Raw genomic sequence first — 19997 nt, 5'->3', positions numbered from 1 at the left:
TCAAGCTGGGGATTCCGTCCGCTGAGAAGGGGACGATGAACTGTCCGATACAGACAGTAGGAAGCTGGGGTTGTTCCCTGGAGTTATCCATTTCTGTGCTTTGTCCGACGTTGCTAGAAGAACCCATGAGCGTTAGATTGTTTCAAGGAAGAAGAAGGAACTGATAAAGTTTGGAGGGAAAGGCTTTTTGAAGCGATTCCCACAGACGGTGCCAAATGATGTAGCACAATCCGGTCATTCCTACCTGGCGCTCGCATGGCTCCTGAGATGTACCTGAAACGAGAAGGAGGAAGAACTCTCAAGGGGTTTCCCGACAGGAACGCTTCGATGCTTAAGTTAGTACTATGTGCAAGAAGCTGAAAGAGAATGAACACTAAGAGTGCAGGTTGCGCTAGCTATTCCAGATACCTTGTTCCTTGAGGATAAGTTCCATATAGCTGAATTCCGTTGCTCCGGGCCCTCTGACTTCTGACAGGGCAGGTATAACTGCCACTGTCAGTCTGCCACAACCGTTACAGGCAGGGATGAGGTGGCACGTGCGGGGCCGTCGTGCAGGGTACGTGTCTGTCAGGTGTGGGACGCCTTTCTAAAGGTGGCAGGCGCGGCGAGGGGACATGCCTGCAATTCGCAGGTTTGTCGGGTACGGCGGTCGGGCAGGAAGCCCTCCTACGGTATACCGAGCTATTCTCCTGCGAATCGCCCTGAACTGGGTCGTCCCTTGAGTGACGGGCTGCCTGCAGCCGGTTATGCTGAGCTAGTCGACCCGAGGTCTTTGTGCCTCGGGGCGTCCGAAGAAGAATCGGTGCGTTCTTGCTTGGGAGTGGCCCGAGGTCCATTGGGAGGAGCTCGGGTCTCAAAAGGGGTCAGGGTGCCCCGAACTCGGGACCCCCCGAGGTGCCTTAACCCCGGGGAGGAGGTGCGGGTGAGGCGGCTTTTGACGAGTAGTTTACCTGCCGAGTTTCCGTGCTGAATTCGGTGAGACCTCCGAGTTGTGCTCACATCCATTGTGCTATCATGCTGAGTCATTGTTTGAGCTAGGTCACGCCTACGTGTACCTGAGCTACGAGGTCGGGCCAAATCACCCTCCATCAGAATTAATTTGGGATGAAATTTAGTTGACTGAATAATAATAATAATACGCATTTGAGGCACTATCAATTCCCAAATTAGAAAAATAATCTACCACTCTATTAGCCTCTCCATAAATATGATTAAAAGAGATTCTCATGTGGAGGTTAACAGGTTTATATGGTCAAAGTTTTCTCAGCTAAGTCTAATAAAAATATAACATTACAAAAGTTTGACCAATGTTCAAAATATCAATATGCTCGATACGTTGATAGGGGCGTATTGGGTGATATCAATATATTTTTTTTACTTGTTTTATTTTTTTCAAAATCAGTTAGGGGGGCGATTTAAGGCTCCTCTACCCTTTGAACCGGTCAGAACCCCGATACACCCTCTTTAGAGATGTATCAAGAAGCTCCCAAACGTATCGGCGTACAGGTCAATACGTATCGATACTTTGAACCTTAAGTTTGACTCTACCTTATTACATGGCTCTCTGCCTTTGGGTCCCACTAACTGAATAAGTAATAACAGTTTAATCAAAAGTAGTGTGTGCGTGGGGTTGGGGGAGTTAACTTTGGCTGTTGTGGGCCTTGGGGCCAATAGCATATGCTGTTAAGAGCGTTTTCAGGTTAGACACGTTTGCTAATTCATACTCAGCCCCGACCTACTAACAGGACCTTGGTTGGACATGATATTTTGACATCTAAATACAAGGCAAATTAGGTGGGCATCACATTGCTGTTTATGAGGGTGACTTCATTGCAGCACACAAGTCTCTACCTGGAAATTAAGTTTTCCATGAGAAATAATCAAAGTAAGAAGCCAGGATTTAGCTTTACCACAAAACATAAATCTAAGGAAAGAATTTGAAATGAGCAAGGAATTCAAAATTTCAAATTATTGTGTTTTTGTTTTCATTTGTTTCTAAAATCATTACAGCATTACCATGTATTTGGCTCGAGTGATAATTTGGTCCCAAACTTTAAAATGCAACAATCTAATATCCGAAATTTTGAAATGTGACAATCTAGTATCTGTTATTAATGGACCGTCAGTTATGTATATTATATGTCCTTATGTGCGATTTAAGACTTTTGAAAATGTCAAAATTACCCTTATAAATAAAATACATTGTTCATTGTTTTCTTCCTCAAGAAGATGAAACAAAGCCCAAGCTCTCTGTCACAAACACCAAAACCTTGCAATAGAGCCCAAGCTATCTGTCACAAATACTTGCAACGACTTTGCCTTTCTCGCAAAGTCGTTGCAAGTCTTTGCCAAGAACAAAAAATCCCATGCTTTATACAACTTATTTTTATTTTTTTAACTTAACACAGTAATATTTTATTCCTATAGGTAAAAGAGAGGAGAGCTGGAAGCTTTGTCTTGATACTTGAGAGAGAGAGAGAGAGAGGGATAAGTGATGGTGGCTTGAGACTTTTCTCTTTTCTCGTTTTTTGGATAATATAATTACAATAGTTAAAGGAAAACTTTTCTCCTAGAAATTGCTTTGGTTTTGGTTCGAAGTTGACGGAATATTCAGAGGAGAAGAAAGTTAAAGTGTTGTCACAAGAATGAAAAATTTGGTAGTTGGTTTTGATTTTAGCAAATGGTTGATAAAGAAAATTAAATGATACTTGAAGGGCATTTGTATCTTTTCACATGCCACTTAACAGTTGGTTAATGGTAGGTACTACATTGTCGTGTTCCAAAAATTCAGACACTAGATTGTTCCATTTTAAAGTTCGAGGACCGAATTGTCACTTGAGCCAAACTACAGGGTACTAATAAGGAATTTTCCTTTATTGATTTTGTTTTGAAAGGCAAAAGCACGTTTCAAAAAGAAATTCACTAGCGGAGGGGCCCTGCTTCGCAGGGGCTGGAATGGAACCATCAATCCGTTGACCCGGTCCCTAAGCAAAAATCGTTGAATCAATCAACGATCCATTGACCCGAGCGGTCAAACCATCGACTCGTTGACCCGTTCAATGGTTTTTGGCCTTTTTTTTTTAATTGGGAACCATCCAGGCAATTGGTTCCGTTTTATCCTAATATCGGTCTCTGGCCAAAAGTCGTTGAATCGGTCAATGACCCATTGACCCGGGCGGTCGAACCATTGACCTGTTCAATGGTTTTTGGTCTTTTTTTTTTATTTTTGTTGTCAGAATGGGCCATCCGTTCGAACCGAATAGTCGAACTGTCGACCCAAAAACCGATGGCCAGAACGGTTCCATTTTCAGGTCGTATGAGTCACACGCTCGAATGACATAACACATATGGTACTACTTAATGGACCTCACACACTCAATTTTTTGCCTGTAATTTTTGTTGTCAAAACAGGTTGTCCATTTTTTTTTTATTTTTTTTAATTGGGAATCATCCAGGCAACTAGTTTTGTTTTACCCCAATCCCGATCCCTGGCCAAAAACCATTGAATTGGTCAATAGCCCATTGACCCGAGTGATCGAACTGTCAAGTCATTGACCTGTTCAGTGGTTTTTGGCCTTTTTTTTTATTTTTTTTCAATTTTTGTTATTAGAATGGGCCGTCCATTCAAACTGGACGGTCGAACAATTGACCCAAAAACCGGTGGCCAGAACGGTTCCATTTTCGGGTCGTATGAATCACACACTCGAATGACATAACATCATTGTTTTTAAAATCAACCTGGAGACCGAACTAGTCAGGAGTTCGGTTATCGGGTCGAATGGTCCGGCCATTCGGCCCATTCTAACAAAAAAAAATTTTAAAATAAAAATGATCAAAACCGTTCGAATGGTTTAATATCTAGTTATTAACAATATTTATCATAACTATTATATATTTATATAATTAGATAATTATATATATCTAATTATCTAACAATATTTATATAATTATCTTATATATATATATATTAATAGGAAATGGTTGCTCTCACGTGGGAATCTACTCGCACAAGTAGATTCCATTTCTTGCACGGAGAGAACACCCCTATCCTATATATATGACCTATGAAAAGTTATGTCAATAACTAGATGAGAACATGTTCTTTAAACCAGAAACATTTTTTTTGGAAATAGAAAATGCATATATAATCAAGAAGATATTACTTGTAGTTATGTTATAAAAATCGATTTATTTTCAAATAAGATGGTTTGGATTTATTTTTGAAATTCACAATAAAAATAATAAAGCATATCTTTTTTTAAACGTAGAAAAATCACATTGAAGAATATCCCCTAAAATAATAAACATGAAGTAAAGAGAACATTTCGGAGAGAGAGAGAGAGGTTGCTGCCATATTCCATCAGCACCCACCAACATTAGGTGGGTCTCATATAATATATGAATTATGAAATGGGTAGGGATATGCTACTAATAAAATGCTCCCAACACTGCACCAACATGTTCATTGCAAAGTCTAGATCTCCTACCCACAATGATTCTACCCATACTCATACCTATCCACATAAGGAATATCTCATGCTCTTACATATTATTATGGAAGATGTTCCCAATATTTGAAGGTAATGTTTTGTGGGTAAGTGTAGATAGAATTTTTGTGGATAAGAGATTCAGAGTTGCTTCTACAGCCATTAGGTGGGACTTGTTGGGAGTATTTGGTTGGTAGCATATTTGAGCTCATCCCCTCCGTTTCAGGCTGGTGGCCCAAATAATAGAGTCTAGATCTGCTCCTAACAAGGCGCTCATCACTCCAACCTCACAACGCCTCCCAGCCACACATCGAAAATTAGGGCTGTTCATGGGTCGGGTTGGGTCGGTTTACTGAGGGTTTTCCAATCGACCAGACCTGGTCAGGTTACCTGAACTTGAAACCGAAACCACCCAATGTCAAGCAAAATTGACCTAATTGGTTTGAGTCGGGTTGGGTCGGTTTGGGTCGGTTTCAGCTCTAAGTTCAATCATGCTTGATAGAAACTCAACTGCAATATATATGTGGGGACTGTGGCAGCACAGTATGTGAGGTAGTGAACACGAAAAATGCCTTGTTTTTGATAAACAGGATATACCTCTAGTCCACAGTTTGGACTTTGGAGAGGAGAAGAAGAGTAAAACCCATATATAATAATAATGCCTATTATAGAGGTATATATGTTATATATCTTTTCAGTAATTAAGTTTTATCTCTAAAACCACCAACCTATCCCTTTGATTATATATTCATTTTGAAGTTTAATTGTCTTAATTGGGATTTGGGTGAATTCTATAGGGAGACTTCAGGACAGTTAATTACAATCGTTAATCTATCCAATGTAATAGATTTAAGAGGGACAATTAGTTATGGGAGCTTAATTAATTTAAACTTCATAAAGGGACAATTAATCGGTTCGGTTTGGGTCGATTTCGATTTTTACACAAGAAAACCGAAACTGACCCGAACCATCGGTTTATGATATTTTACAACCCGAAACAGACCCATACTGAAAATAACCCCGCCGACTCGGGTTGGGTTGGTCGGTTTGATCGGGTTGGGCCTTATTATGAAAAGCCCTATCGGAAATTTCGATTCCAAATAATAAGGAGTACATGAGTTACTTGACTTGACAATCTTGAGGTTTGCCTGCCGCTCTTTTTCTTGATAAGTCCACTCATGTGGAATTTTGTGTGGCCTGGCTGTCTTGAGTCTTGACAAAGGACAGTCGAAATTACTGATCAATCACAATACCAATCTATCGTCAATGGATCCCTCAGATTCCAGTCTGAATCTTTAGCAACCATGGTGTCCAAGTGCTTCCAGCTCCGTCTCCATCTCCATCCCCACCTCTCGATTTCCTCGGATGGCCCAAAACAGAGAGCCCCTCGTTTTCTCACTCCTCATCTCCTCCCAATTGCCTCAACTGCCACCGGTTACCAACGTCAACTGCTGCTACATAGAAGATGTTCTTCTCCGGTGATGGCTTCAAGACATGACGACAGACCTAGTCCACAGTCCAGTTTCAAGGACTTAGAGCAGGACGGAGGCCTCACCAATGATGATCTCAAGCCCACCACTCCCCAGCAGCGGACCTTCTCCGGCTGGGAGATGGCCAGTCTCTGGGTGGGGCTGGTGGTGGGTGTGCCTTCCTACTACCTCGCCGGCAGCCTCGTCGACCTCGGCATGGCTTGGTGGCAAGGAATTGCCACTGTCGTCGCTGCCAACATCATCCTCTTGCTCCCATTAGTCCTCACAGGACACCCAGGAACCCGTTATGGCATCTCCTTCCCTGTGCTTGCCCGGTCGGCTTTTGGCATCCGAGGCGCCCATATTCCGACTCTGCTCCGTGCGCTGGTTGGCTGTGGGTGGTTCGGCATCGAGACATGGATCGGTGGGGAGGCCATTTTCCTCCTCTTGCCATCACCCCTCAAACAGACCTCCTTTGCCCATTCTCTGCCCTGGCTTGGCACCTCCCCACTTGAATTCTCCTGCTTTATTGCCTTCTGGCTAGCCCAGATGGCCATAATATGGAAGGGAATTGATGGGATTCGGGACCTGGAGAAGTACTCAGCTCCAATACTCATACTTCTTACATCCTGTCTTGTCGGTTGGGCTTATATCAGAGCTGGTGGCTTTGGCCACATGCTCTCCTTGTCTTCCCGCCTGTCCTCTTCCCAATTCTGGTCCCTCTTCTTCCCTTCCCTCACTGCAAATATAAGCTTCTGGGCAACACTTGCCCTCAATATACCTGATTTCACTCGCTATACCAAGACCCAGAAGGCTCAGATCTTGGGGCAGGCTGGGCTTCCCATCTTCATGGGGGCATTCACATTTGTTGGCCTAGCAGTTACATCCTCTACGAAAGTAATCTTTGGGGAGATAATTTCCAATCCAATTCAACTCCTTGGGAAGATTGGGGGATTCGTGACCATGATCCTCGCCATCGTCGGAATCAGCCTCGCCACCCTTACGACGAATATCGCTGCAAATGTGGTGGCCCCTGCCAATGCCCTTGTCAATCTCAGCCCTTCCAAGTTCACCTTCAGAAGGGGAGCTCTCCTCACAGCTCTGTTGGGGATAGCTTGTCAGCCATGGAGGCTCCTCAAATCAAGTGAGAGCTTCATTTATACTTGGCTCGTCGGCTACTCCGCACTGCTGGGTCCAATCGGAGGGATAGTTCTCACTGATTATTACCTACTGCGTCATACTAATTTGGATATCAATGCATTGTATTCAACCAATCCTCGTGGCTCTTACTATTACTCTGGAGGATACAATTTGGCAGCAATTGCAGCTCTGGTAATTGGAATTTTGCCTGTGATCCCGGGTTTCCTTCACAAGGTAGGAATTGTGACTTCAATTTCGGACTTATTTGTGGTCATTTACAACAATGCCTGGTTCATTAGCTTTTTCTCTTCTGGGACAATCTTTTGGATTCTTTCTAAAAAAGGTTCTACACCCAAAGATCCCCTCCTGCCCGCAGAACTTTAATACTGTTATCTTTCAGTGAAAACAAATTACATTTGTACATAATTCAGGTGTTGCTCATTATTCTTGATTTCCTTCATTCTGGGAACCTGTTATATGTGCTTGTTAGCCTTCTTGTTTATTGGATCATATCTTCTTTGAGAGGAACCAGAAAATACTGCAAAACTGTAAAATGTATTCTTGCTGCCAGTGCAGCTTGTTTTCTGTTCTTCTAATTCTGTTGAGACATGGTGAATTTATACATAGATTATAAAGGATGAGTACGATTGAGATATGTCTTAAGGAGATCAAGTTCAATGCTTTGCACAGAATCTGCAACCAAACTCAAAGTTTTTCCTAAATATTTACCATTGATGTATGCCTTTCCACATCCTTGTTTTCTGTTCTTCTAATTCTGTTGAAACATGGTGAATTTATACATAAATTATAAAGGATGAGTACGATTGAGATATGTCTTAAGTAGATCAAGTTCAATATTTTGCACAGAATCTGCAACTAAACTCGAAGTTTTTCCTAAATATTTACCATTGATGTATGCCTTTCCACATCCTTCTTGTTTAAATTTTCTGGTAATTATAGGATGTTAGTGATCTATAAATTGATGATCGACATAGAAAGAAAGAGGAGGAGTCACCTTGTCCTGGAGGGTTCTAATGTTATCCATTGCTTCTTTGTTTTGGATAAGGGAATACCAGTTCAGAATGTTCAGGGAGGATCCTCTCACCTCTGAAGATTGAGGTTGAGCACTACCTCCAATAACTACTTTGTAACCCCTGAAAGAAGATTCCCAGAAGTAGTACATCAGAAAGAACTAATTCACTAACTCAGACATAGTAATCCCAAAAACTACATTATAACCTACATCAAAAAGCTGTATAAAAGAATGCTGCAAGAATCCTTTCTGGGAAGCCTTCTGAAAATTTGGGAAAACCAGTCCTGGAATGTTCTGACATTATAAACTGTACATTCTAACTAGATAATGTGATGATCTTCTTCCTATTAACAATAACCTCCTCAGTTGTGATTCTGTTTGATTCATGAAGTCTGGAAGATCAATTGGGCTCTGTTGTGGCCTCCATGATAATTCAGTCTGCCAATGTTGCTATAGCTTTTTGCATAGCAGCACAGTATGCCTTTACAGAGAGGATTCCTTCTCTGCTAGGTATGAATGAATTGATGTAAAAGCAGTGCTTGTGACAACCTTAGTTCAATTTCTTTCTTTTGGATTGAAATGGATATGCCTAAATGCAAATTTGATTTATTTATATTTGGATTCAAATCGAATCTTATTCATTGGATTTATGTCAAATTTCAATAAAATTTGGATTACAATTGAATTTTGAATAGCATCAATAAATAAAACAAAAAATGACTTTGGTATTGCATATCATGAACAAAGTGAATTAAAAATACTCTGTATGAAACTTAAAGCTAGGACTCTTTAGACAAGATACAACACCCAAACCAATTTTAATGACAGATACAATATAAATTGAATTGGATCGGATGGGTCAAGGATTTGCATCATGGTTTTTCTAGGGCAAGTTTGCCCATCCCATATATATATATATATATATATATATATATATATATAGTCAGACATGTGGCTCATTTACATTCAGACACCTGTCATTCCAAAGATTTAAACAAATTGGACATGTGTCAAATTCTGATTAGTGGTAGTTCAAGAACAGAGCCTACTAGACATGTGTCAAACTCTAATTAGTGGTAGTTCAAGAAAAAGCCCATTAACATGGAGAGTGGAGCCTACCATCATGGAGAAGTGGGAAACTCCCACTTTCAATCCTTTCCTAAAAAAAAAGGAAACTGTGTTATTAATTAATGTTAACTACTAAACTAATTAATTGATTCCAGTAATTAACTACTTCTAATTAATTATTAAAACTATTAATTACTAATAATGATTATTGTTAATTACTAATTAATTACTGTTTACTACCTCTAATTAATTAATTCCAACTATTATTTACTAATAACAATTACTCACTGATAATAATTAATTATTGAAAATTAATTCTTATAATAATTACTGATAATTTGTTACTCACAATATTGCTCATTATTAAGTCAAAATGTTGATTAATTAATGATAATTAATAAATATTTTCATAACGGTAATTAATAATTTGGAATAATCATTTTATATTTATATTAACTCATATTAATTATTTTGAAAAAAACTAATACTAATTATTTATATTATAATTATTATCAGAAATTATAATTCACACATTTATATGAAATAATTAATTATATTATTATAAGTAATTATAATTAATAATATTATATTAGCTAATACAATTATATTATTATTATTATTATCATCATCATCGTCATTATTTATTATTATTACAAGTAATTATAATTAATACTATTATTATAATTAATTCTATTATTATTCTCTAATAAATACTTCATTTAGTGAAAGTTAAATTATAATACTTTCTATTATTCAATATTGTTCAACTTAAAGAATTATAAAAGCAAATATTATTTTATGAATTAACTAAAAATTGTATTTATAACAAACTAATTACTTAATAAAAACAAAAATAAAATAATAATAATAGTAGTAATAATAATAATACTTTAATATTACTGATTTCAAAATCAATACACAAATAATAAGAATATATTATTAGTTAATAATAATAATATGCTTATTATTGTTACTGATTTCATAATTATTAATATATTATTAATCTATTAATAATACTAATTATTATTAAAGAATGTTAATAGAAAATTTTAATTACTTAAAATTATTTGCTGAAATTACTCATTTTGATTCGGATAGATAATTAATTAATAATTTTAATTTTTATAATTATTATTTACTGAATATTTTTAAATACTCTTTGATTAGCGGCCTTATTTTTTAATAATTGGCTTTTCATGTTCAATAATTTTTTTTTTTTGCAAAAGTCCAAATAATTTTTCATTTGCAATGCTAACCATTTTATTTTTCCCCTTATTCAGTTTTTCAAAAGATAAAAAAATAAATTAATGATATTTACCTATTTTTATCAAATTATTTATTTATCAAGTTGTTGTCATTGATGATGATGATGATGAGTCAACTTTTTGAAAGAGATGAGTACTAATAATAATTAATGACTTTTAATTAATTAATTCCAGCTATTAATTACTAATAATAATAACTTACTGATAATAATTTCTTATAATAATTACTACTAATACTTAATTACTGATATTAAATAATTATTGATAATATTTCTCATTATTAATTTGGAGTTATAATTAATAATTATTTTCGTAATGGTAATTATAATTCGAAAATAATCATTTTATATTTATATTAACTCATATTAATTATTTTGAAAATAAATATAATGCTAATTATTTATATTAGGATTATTATCAGAAATTATAATTCATACATTTATATGAAATAATTAATTATATTATTATCTGTAATTATAATTAATACTTATATTAATTAATATAATTATATATTTATATTATTATTATCAATAATTATAATTAATTATTACTAATAATAATTGATGAGGGCAGATTTGGCCCTCCAGTGAAATTGCGACACGTGGCACCTCGTGACAACTAGGCAAGCCCCCAAGGCAACAACTTACCAAGTTGGTCCCCCCCCCCCGGGCACCGGTCTGGCTGGCCTGGCGCGACCTGGCACGGCCTGCGCACGACCTGCGCGCGACGTGGCGCGACCTGCTGCGCACGACCTGGCGCGACCTGTGCGACCTAGCCGGATCAGCCTGCCACATGCGCCGACCTGGCAACCTGGCCCGGACACAGGCATCGACCTGGCAATCTGGCCCGGACACAGGCGCCGACCTGGCAATCTGGCCCGAACACAGGCGCCGACCTGACAACATGACCCGGACACAGGTGCCGACCTGATGATCTGATCCGGACACAGGCACCGACCTGGCAACCTGGCCGGACACCGACCCACCGACTGACACAGGCGCCGACCTGGCAACCAGGCCGGACACCGACCCGCCGACTAACACAGGCGCCAACCTAGCAACCTGGCCCGGACACCGACCCGCCGACTGACACAGGCGCTGACCTAGCAACCTGGCCCGGACACCGACCCGCCGACAGACACAGGCGCCGGCCTAGCAACCTGGCCCGGACACCGACCCGTCGACTGACAGGCGCCGACCTGGCAGCTTGGCACAAGCGCCAGCCTGACAACCTCGAGGAGTTCATCACCGTACCCCGGTTCTGACGGGATATGACGTCTTACCATTTGAAGGTTTTTCACCCACCTAACCCGCGAGGGCACCACTATATAAGGACTCCGACCCCCAAAGCCAAACGGGGGGGGGGGGGGGGGGGGGGGGTGGGGGGGAGAAAAAAGTATGGTAAGCCCCGCTCTCTAGCTCTATCATTTCTCTCCAAACCCTCTGTAATCAGTATGCTAACTTAGGCATCGGAGAGTCCCTGCCGGGAAAATACCCCCGGGTCCTCTGATTCAGTTCCCGCAGGTCCCTCAGCTCCCGCCGTCTACAAAGGAGAGAGAAATCACCTCACGCGGAGGGTAGTCGGGTTGCGCTGCACCAGGGAGCTCCACCATCCTCTGAGTTGCAGACCGCCTAGCAGCAAGTCAAGTGACGAGTTTGCCACCAAGCAGTTCGTCACCAGGCAGTTCGCCATCAGGCAGTTCGTCACCAGGCAGTTCGCCATCAGGCAGTTCGCCGCCAGGGAGCACTGCAGGGCAGTTCGTCACCAGGCAGTTCGCCACCAGGGAGCACTGCCGGGCAGTTCACCACCAGGTAGTTCGTCGTCAGGCAGTTCGTCACCAGGCAGTTCGCCACCAGGGAGCACTGCCGGGCAGTTCGTCGTCAGGCAGTTCACCACCAGGCAGTTCGCCACCAGGGAGCACTACCAGGAAGTTCGCCATCAGGCAATTCGTCACCAGGTAGTTCGCCATCAGGCAGTTCGCCACCAGGGAGCACTGCCGGGCAATTCGCCACCAGGGAGCACCCCCAGGCAGTTCGCCACCGGGCAGTTCGCCACCAGGCAGTTCGCCCCTAGGCAGTTCGCCACCAGGGAGCATCACCAGGCAGTTCGTCACCAAGTAGTTCTCCCCCAGGGAGTTCGCCACTAAGTAGCTCATCACCAAGGCACGTCACCACCAGGTCAAACACGAGGTACTTAGCCAAAAAAATTTATACATCACAAAAAATGGTACGTGACCAAAAACGGTTACATCAATTGGCGCCGTCTGTGGGAATACGCTACGCAAAGCTAAGTTCTCATCCTACAAAAGCTAAGTTCTCATCCTACCAAAGCTAAGTCCTCACTTTTTTGAAGATATCACTTTATAGTTTACATTTTTTATGAACTCAAAAACTATGCAGGGGGCTAACAGACTAAGTAGCTCTACCAACCTTACTTTCGATTCAGATGATGCCTCATCAGTCCTCTCCGCAAGGTCCCCCTACAAAGATGAGCTCTTCGTGGCTTCCGCGGGAGTTGACGGCCAACAGACTACATAGGCGCCCTTACCGGTCGAGCCTTCCAAGGCTCCCGTGTGAGCTGGCAACCTAAAGTTAGTAGTACTGCCCCCGAAGGTCGAGCCCCTAGTAGCTTCTTGTAGGAGTGGGTGATCGGCATTACGAAGCTGATGCAGCACAATCATAGCTCGACACCTCACAGGCAAGGCCTACGGGCCACATTACTACTTAAGACCCAGTCGCCTCTCCGGCACGGGCAAAGTCAAAAAAGAGTAGACCACGAGTCACTCCCAAAAGCCTACGGGCCACATTACTGCTTAAGACCCGGTCGCCCCTCCGGCACGGGCAAAAGTCAAAAAAGAGTAGACCACGAGTCACTCCCAAAAGCCTACGGGCCACATTACTGCTTAAGACCCGGTCGCCTCTCCGGCATGGGCAAAGTCAAAAAAGAGCAGACCACGAGTCACTCCCAAAAGCCTACGGGCCACATTACTGCTTAAGACCCGGTCGCCCCTCCGGCACGGGCAAAAGTCAAAAAAGAGTAGACTACGAGTCACTCCCAAAAGCCTATGGGCCACATTACTGCTTAAGACCCGGTCGCCCCTCCGGCACGGGCAAAAGTCAAAAAAGAGTAGACTACGAGTCACTCCCAAAAGCCTACGGACCACATTACTGCTTAAGACCCGATCGCCCTCCGGCACGGGCAAAAGTCAAAAAAGAGTAGACTACGAGTCACTCCCAAAAGCCTACGGGCCACATTACTGCTTAAGACCCGGTCGCCTCTCCGGCATGGGCGAAAATCAAAAAGAGTAGACTATGAGTCACTCCCAAAGCCTGCGGGCCACACTATTGCTAAATATCCAATCCCTTTCTCAGCAGGAACAAAATCAGCAAAAGTGAACTATAAGTTGCCCCAGAGCCTAAGGGCTACACTACTGAAACCGGCGGAGACCCCCTCGTCTTACTGGCAGCTCGCCACATACAGGCAGCTCCCAAAGCCTAAGGAATTGGATCAAAACTTACTAGCTCGTCGACTTACGGGCCAAAAGAAATCTACTCCCTTCGCTGAGTTACTCTCAGCTCGGGAGTGGGGGGCAATTGATGAGGGCAGATTTGGCCCTCCAGTGAAATTGCGACACATGGCACCTCGTGACAACTAGGCAAGCCCCCAGGCAACAACTTACCAAGTTGGGTCCCCCCCGGGCACCGGTCTAGCTGGCCTGGCACGACCTGCGCGGCCTGGCGCGGCCTGCGCGCGACCTGCACGCGAACTACGCGCGACCTGCGCGACCTGGCCGGATCAGCCTGCAACATGCGCCGACCTGGCAACCTGGCCCGGACACAGGCACCGACCTGGCAATCTGGCCCGGACACAGGTGCCGACCTAGCAATCTGGCCCGGACACAGGCGCCGACCTGACAACATGACCCGGACACAGGTGCCGACCTGATGACCTGATCCGGACACAGGCGCCGACCTGGCAACCTGGACGGACACCGACCCGCCGACTGACACAAGCACCGACCTGGCAACCTGGCCGGACACCGACCCGCCGACCTGGCAACCTGGCTCGGACACCGATCCGCCGACAGACACAAGCGCCGGCCTGGCAACCTGGCCCGGACACCGACCCGTCGACTGACAGGCGCCGACCTGACAACCTGGCCCAGGCGCCGACCTGGCCGCCTGGTACAAGCACCAGCCTGACAACCTCGAGGAGTTCATCACTGTACCCCGGTTCTGACGGGATATGACGTCTTACCATTTGAAGGCTTTTCACCCACCTAACCCGCGAGGGCACCACTATATAAGGACTCCGACCCCCAAAGCCAGACGGGGGGGGAGAAAAAAGTATGGTAACCCCCGCTCTCTAGCTCTCTCATTTCTCTCCAAACCCTCTGTAATCAGTATGCTAACTTAGGCATCGGAGAGTCCCCGCCGGGAAAATACCCCCGGGTCCTCTGATTCAGTTCCCATAGGTCTCTCAGCTCCCGCCGTCTACAAAGGAGAGAGAAATCACCTCACGTGGAGGGTAGTCGGGTTGCGCTGCACCAGGGAGCTCCACCATCCTCTGAGTTGCAGACCGCCTAGGAGCAAGTCAAGTGACGAGTTCGCCACCAGGCAGTTCGTCACCAGGCAGTTCGCCATCAGGCAGTTCGTCACCAGGCAGTTCGCCATCAGGTAGTTCACCACCAGGGAGCACTACCGGGCAGTGCGCCATCAGGCAGTTCATCACCAGGCAGTTCGCCACCAGGGAGCACTGCCGGGCAGTTCGCCACCAGGTAGTTCGTCGTCAGGCAGTTCGCCACCAGGCAGTTCGCCATCTGGCATTTCGCCACCAGGGAGCACTGCCGGGCAGTTCGTCGTCTAGCAGTTCACCACCAGGCAGTTCGCCATCTGGCAGTTCGCCACCAGGGAGCACTACCAGGCAGTTCGCCACCAGGCAGTTCGCCATCAGGCAGTTCGTCACCAGGCAGTTCGCCATCAAGCAGTTCGCCACCAGGGAGCACCCCCAGGCAGTTCGCCACCAGGGAGCACCCCCGGGCAGTTCGCCACTAGGCAGTTCGCCACCAGGGAGCACCCCCAGGCAGTTCGCCACCGGGCAGTTCGCCACTAGGCAGTTCGCCCCTAGGCAGTTCGCCACCAGGGAGCATCACCAGGCAGTTCGTCACCAAGTAGTTCTCCCCTAGGGAGTTCGCCACCAAGTAGCTCATCACCAAGGCACGTCACCACCAGGTCAAACACGAGGTACTTAGCCAAAAAAATTTATACATCACAAAAAATGGTACGTGACCAAAAACGGTTACATCAATAATGATTTATGATAAAATTTAATTACTGATTATAATTACTTACTGATAATTAATTCCTTAATTATAACAATGATAATTATTACTTCAGAATGTTAATTAATTAATGATAATTAATAAGTATTTTAATAATGCTAATTATTAATTAGGATAAAATCATTTTATATTTATATTAATTAATTTATAAAACATGGTAAGTCTCTTATCATCAATTATAGACTACCATGTTAATTATTAATCAGAATAAATAATTTTATACAATCATCAATTATCATGGTAAGTCTTACCATGTTATTATAAGCATGGTAAGTCTTACCATGTCATTATAAACATGGCAAGTCTTACCATGTCATTATAAACATGGTAAGTCTATAATTATCATGTTATTATAGACTTTTCAAATGAGTCCATAAAACATGGTAAGTTTCTTAAATCAAATAAATAGACTATCCTAAATGTCTATTATAAATAATTAAAAAATGAAATAATTCAAATTAAATCAAATAATTACTTGCTGAGAATTATTTAATTAAGTAAATATTAATAATAATCATCATCATCAAGTACTTAATTAAGTATACAATAAAAAACAAAATAACAATCATCAATTATCATTAATGTTTGTTCAAAGCATGCCCTATAATAATTACCGAATACAGTAATTAAACCTTAAATAAGAATCAATATTTATTAACAGTCATTAAAATTGTTAAGCCAAATCATTAATGTTTGTTCTTAAATTCAAAATATGAATTAACAAATCTATTATATAATAATTATAGTCGGTTGGAAAAAATATTTTAAGTAAATATTTAAATATTACAAATCTAGTTAATATTATTACTATATAACAAAAATCTTAAATTAAATACTATAATAATAATAAAAATAATAATAGTAATAACAATAATGATTAAATTAAAGTAATAAATGGTTCAAGTTGAATTTAGTGACCCATAGACTGTATGAGTGTCTTAAAAAATGGCAGTTTATAAACAATAATAAAAATGGTAATAAAACTCATTAATGTGTATATATATATATATATATATATATATATATATATATATATATATATACAATAACTTCCCTTCCCCTACTTAGTACGGGGTCATTCACTAGTTTAATAGTATTGTAATTGATTATCCTCCTAAATTTTGTAATTTGTACCAAAGTTTTACCCTCTTGTTGCCTTTCATATTTGGGTACTCCAACCATTGGTTTCACCTCTATTAGACTAGTAGTGGGTATTAGGTAACATTGAATTAGTAAATAAAAAATTTTCATTTCCTTAGTTCACTGGTGCATTTTTGCTAGATGGTTTACCCTCTTTCTACCACATGAAGTGATGATATGGCCAATCCAGACCATCCATCAGATGGGCTCCCCCAGTCTAAGTCAACCCCATGTGTACTGGAGCTCCCAAGTTAGTATCCCATCCTTTAATTAAAAAACACCCATGAATGGAGCTTACTTTGGGAAGCTCTGAAGGTTGAGTTGAAACTTGGGCTACGAATGAAGGGTGGAACAGAGCTGTAGTTTGGGCTATCCTGCCCAAGACCTAACTTGCCCAACTTGATTTTGGTCGGCCATCCAGTGTGTTAAAACTAAGGACCAGGCCTAGCCCATTATCTGTGACTCGGGACTTATGTGTAGGATCTGGCCCAAAAGCCTGGAGCCTCTAGATAAAAATTGAGGCATTGTTTGGAAAAGGTTGTGCTATTGACAAGCCAACTGAAACAGAATACCACGAGCCCGTTTGGAATGGCTTCTGCATCAGATGTGAGTTGCGATGCTAGAGCCGTGGTAGTTGAATACCAGCGTTCCAGAAGAGCTATGTAGAGTAACTTCGTATTACAGTCGCATTTCTCGTGTCTGGAATGCAGTCGCATGCTTTCCTGATTTTCACAAAACATAACTTCTAGCAATTTCATGTGGGGCTTAGCTCGGAATGTGAAAAGCCGAGTCCTGAAAGCCCTCCCAAATGGACACTAAAATGGCAAATTTTCTTTCTGAGGACCCAGACAAATGGCAAGAAAAGCAAAAGCAAAACTATAGAGCTCTCTCTCTCTCTCTCTCACTCTAAAGATTTCACAATTTCTTCTTTGAATTGAATTTATAAAAACCTTCCAAGTCTTCTCTCTTGTATTAAATGTAACTTGTAATCGTCCACCGCAGAATCTCAATTTTCCAATTTCATCTATTAGATGATGCCAACCTTTTCACTCCAACGCAAGTAGATGCTTTCACCAAATTCATAAAACCTCTCTGATTCATCTATATCTTTTCCCTTTCTAATTGCCTTGTAGAAGAAGCAGCAAGAAAATTATTGATTTTCCTTGGCATTTTTCCATTTAATTCGATATTTCATTAAATACCACCTTTTATAATTTTCTATTACACTATGTATATTATTATTTCTAATGCTTTATTATGTCTTTCTTCTTCACACTAAAACCCTAACTTTTGCTAAACCTTATTTTTGTTGTGCATGACTATGATTATAGTATAAATTTGAAAAATTAAAAATAAAAGAATTTTTAAGGACATCCTCATGCCTCGCTCAAGGTGGCTTGTGGAGGGCTTAAATATAACTAGCTTACTTATAATCAAGTTTCAAAATATCGATGATACATTCTGATATCACACGGAAGAGGTGTATATCGATACTTTGAACCTTCTTCATTTATATTTTTTTGTTTTTTTTTTTTATAAAATTTCATAGGATGGGCTATTTTTATATTCTTTAATTATTAAAAAAAGGATTTTTCAAAACTCGAAATTTGAGTTTTGAAATTTTGAACCTTGATTATAATTCTTCTTAAATTTCTTTGGTATGTAGTTCCTTTTTATTTGATTGAAACTTTTAAGTTTTAACATTACATTTTTTTATGTTATTGATAATGATCTCTCTCTCTCTGGGCTTATCGAATCCATTTATATGGCAAGCCCATATCAGAAGAAGTAACCAAGACAGGTATCTTTTGTTGGCTGGGAGGACCTTAGTTTGTTAAAGAACACTGAGATAGATAGGGTCGGAGAACAGACAATCCCAACCTATAAAGAAATGCATGTTGACAACGATTACAATTATAAGCCGCAACATACCTAAGAGCCCGTTTGGGAGGGGTTCTGCATTTGGGATGTGTTGTGTTAATTGAGCTGTGGTGGTTGAGTGCAAGGTTCAAAATATTGATATAGGGCGATATGCTGGTAGGGCATACCAGCCTGTACCGGTACTGTTTTTTTATTTTTTTCGAAACTGGTTCAGAGGGGCTGGTTTAAGGCCAGTCTACCCTCTGAACCACTTGCCGATTCGAAACACACTCTGTAGGGGCATATCGGAAAGGTTCCAATACGATACGGGCCGATACATGACGAAATTTTGATCATTGATTGAGTGTTCCAGATAAGCTATTCATCAGTAATATAGTTGTGGCTTTCCAGATTTTTATCAAATATAGTTTTTGGTGTCATTTCTGTGTGAGGCCCAACTTGGAAAGGAAAAAACTGCATGCCAGAAGCCCTCCCAAACGGGCACTAAACCATTGTTAAAGCAAAAAAATGCTTTTTGTTGCTAGAACACTAAGATGGAGAGGGAGGAGGACAGACGATCCCAACCCATCGTAGGGTTGCAAGTCAGGTACCGATCGATTTGAAGTTTTCAACAATCTACACAGCATCGGGCCCCAACGGGCTCAATCAAATATTAACAAATCCTCATCCCAAGCCCGCTCAAATAACCTTCTTTGGCATTTTCTTTTAGACTATGTTTGGTTTGATAGAAAATAAGAAGACAAAAAGTTGAGGAAAAGTAGGGGTGGATTTGAGTCGAGCCAAGCCAATTACTTGGCTATTCGAGCTCAATTCGAACTAAAGACTTGAGCTTGAGCTCAGCTCAGTTCAAAGCTCGCAAGTTCGAGCTTGGCTCGGCTCAAGTTCGATTGCAAGCCAAATAAAAATTATAAATATAAAAATATTTTTTATTTAACATACAAAAAATTAAGAAATATAAAAATTATTTTTTATTATACATATAAAAATAAATATATACATATAGAAGATGTTTTTATTTTACATACAAAAAAATAAGAATTATAAAAATTATTTACTATTATACATAAAAAATAAAAATATTATATATAATAAAAATTATTTATTATTATTATATATATTTATGTATATGTATGCATATAATAAAAAATATTTATTTATAATACTAGGCTCAAT

General features: G+C 41.0%; 1 protein-coding gene across 1 annotated transcript; it reads left to right on the top strand.

The window, feature by feature from the left end:
* The first annotated feature begins 5619 nt into the window (after positions 1-5619).
* On the top strand, positions 5620-7917 carry NCS1 (permease, cytosine/purines, uracil, thiamine, allantoin family protein). Its single transcript, XM_010243347.3, has one exon. It carries the CDS (start codon positions 5792-5794, stop codon positions 7478-7480), a length of 1689 nt encoding a protein of 562 aa, XP_010241649.1. The 5' UTR covers positions 5620-5791; the 3' UTR covers positions 7481-7917.
* Positions 7918-19997: the final 12080 nt, after the last annotated feature.

Source organism: Nelumbo nucifera, chromosome 2 (assembly GCF_055504915.1).
Source record: "Nelumbo nucifera cultivar China Antique chromosome 2, China Antique-T2T, whole genome shotgun sequence".
NCBI classification, from domain to species: Eukaryota; Viridiplantae; Streptophyta; class Magnoliopsida; order Proteales; family Nelumbonaceae; genus Nelumbo; species Nelumbo nucifera.
This window is presented reverse-complemented; position numbering and strand designations above follow the sequence as displayed.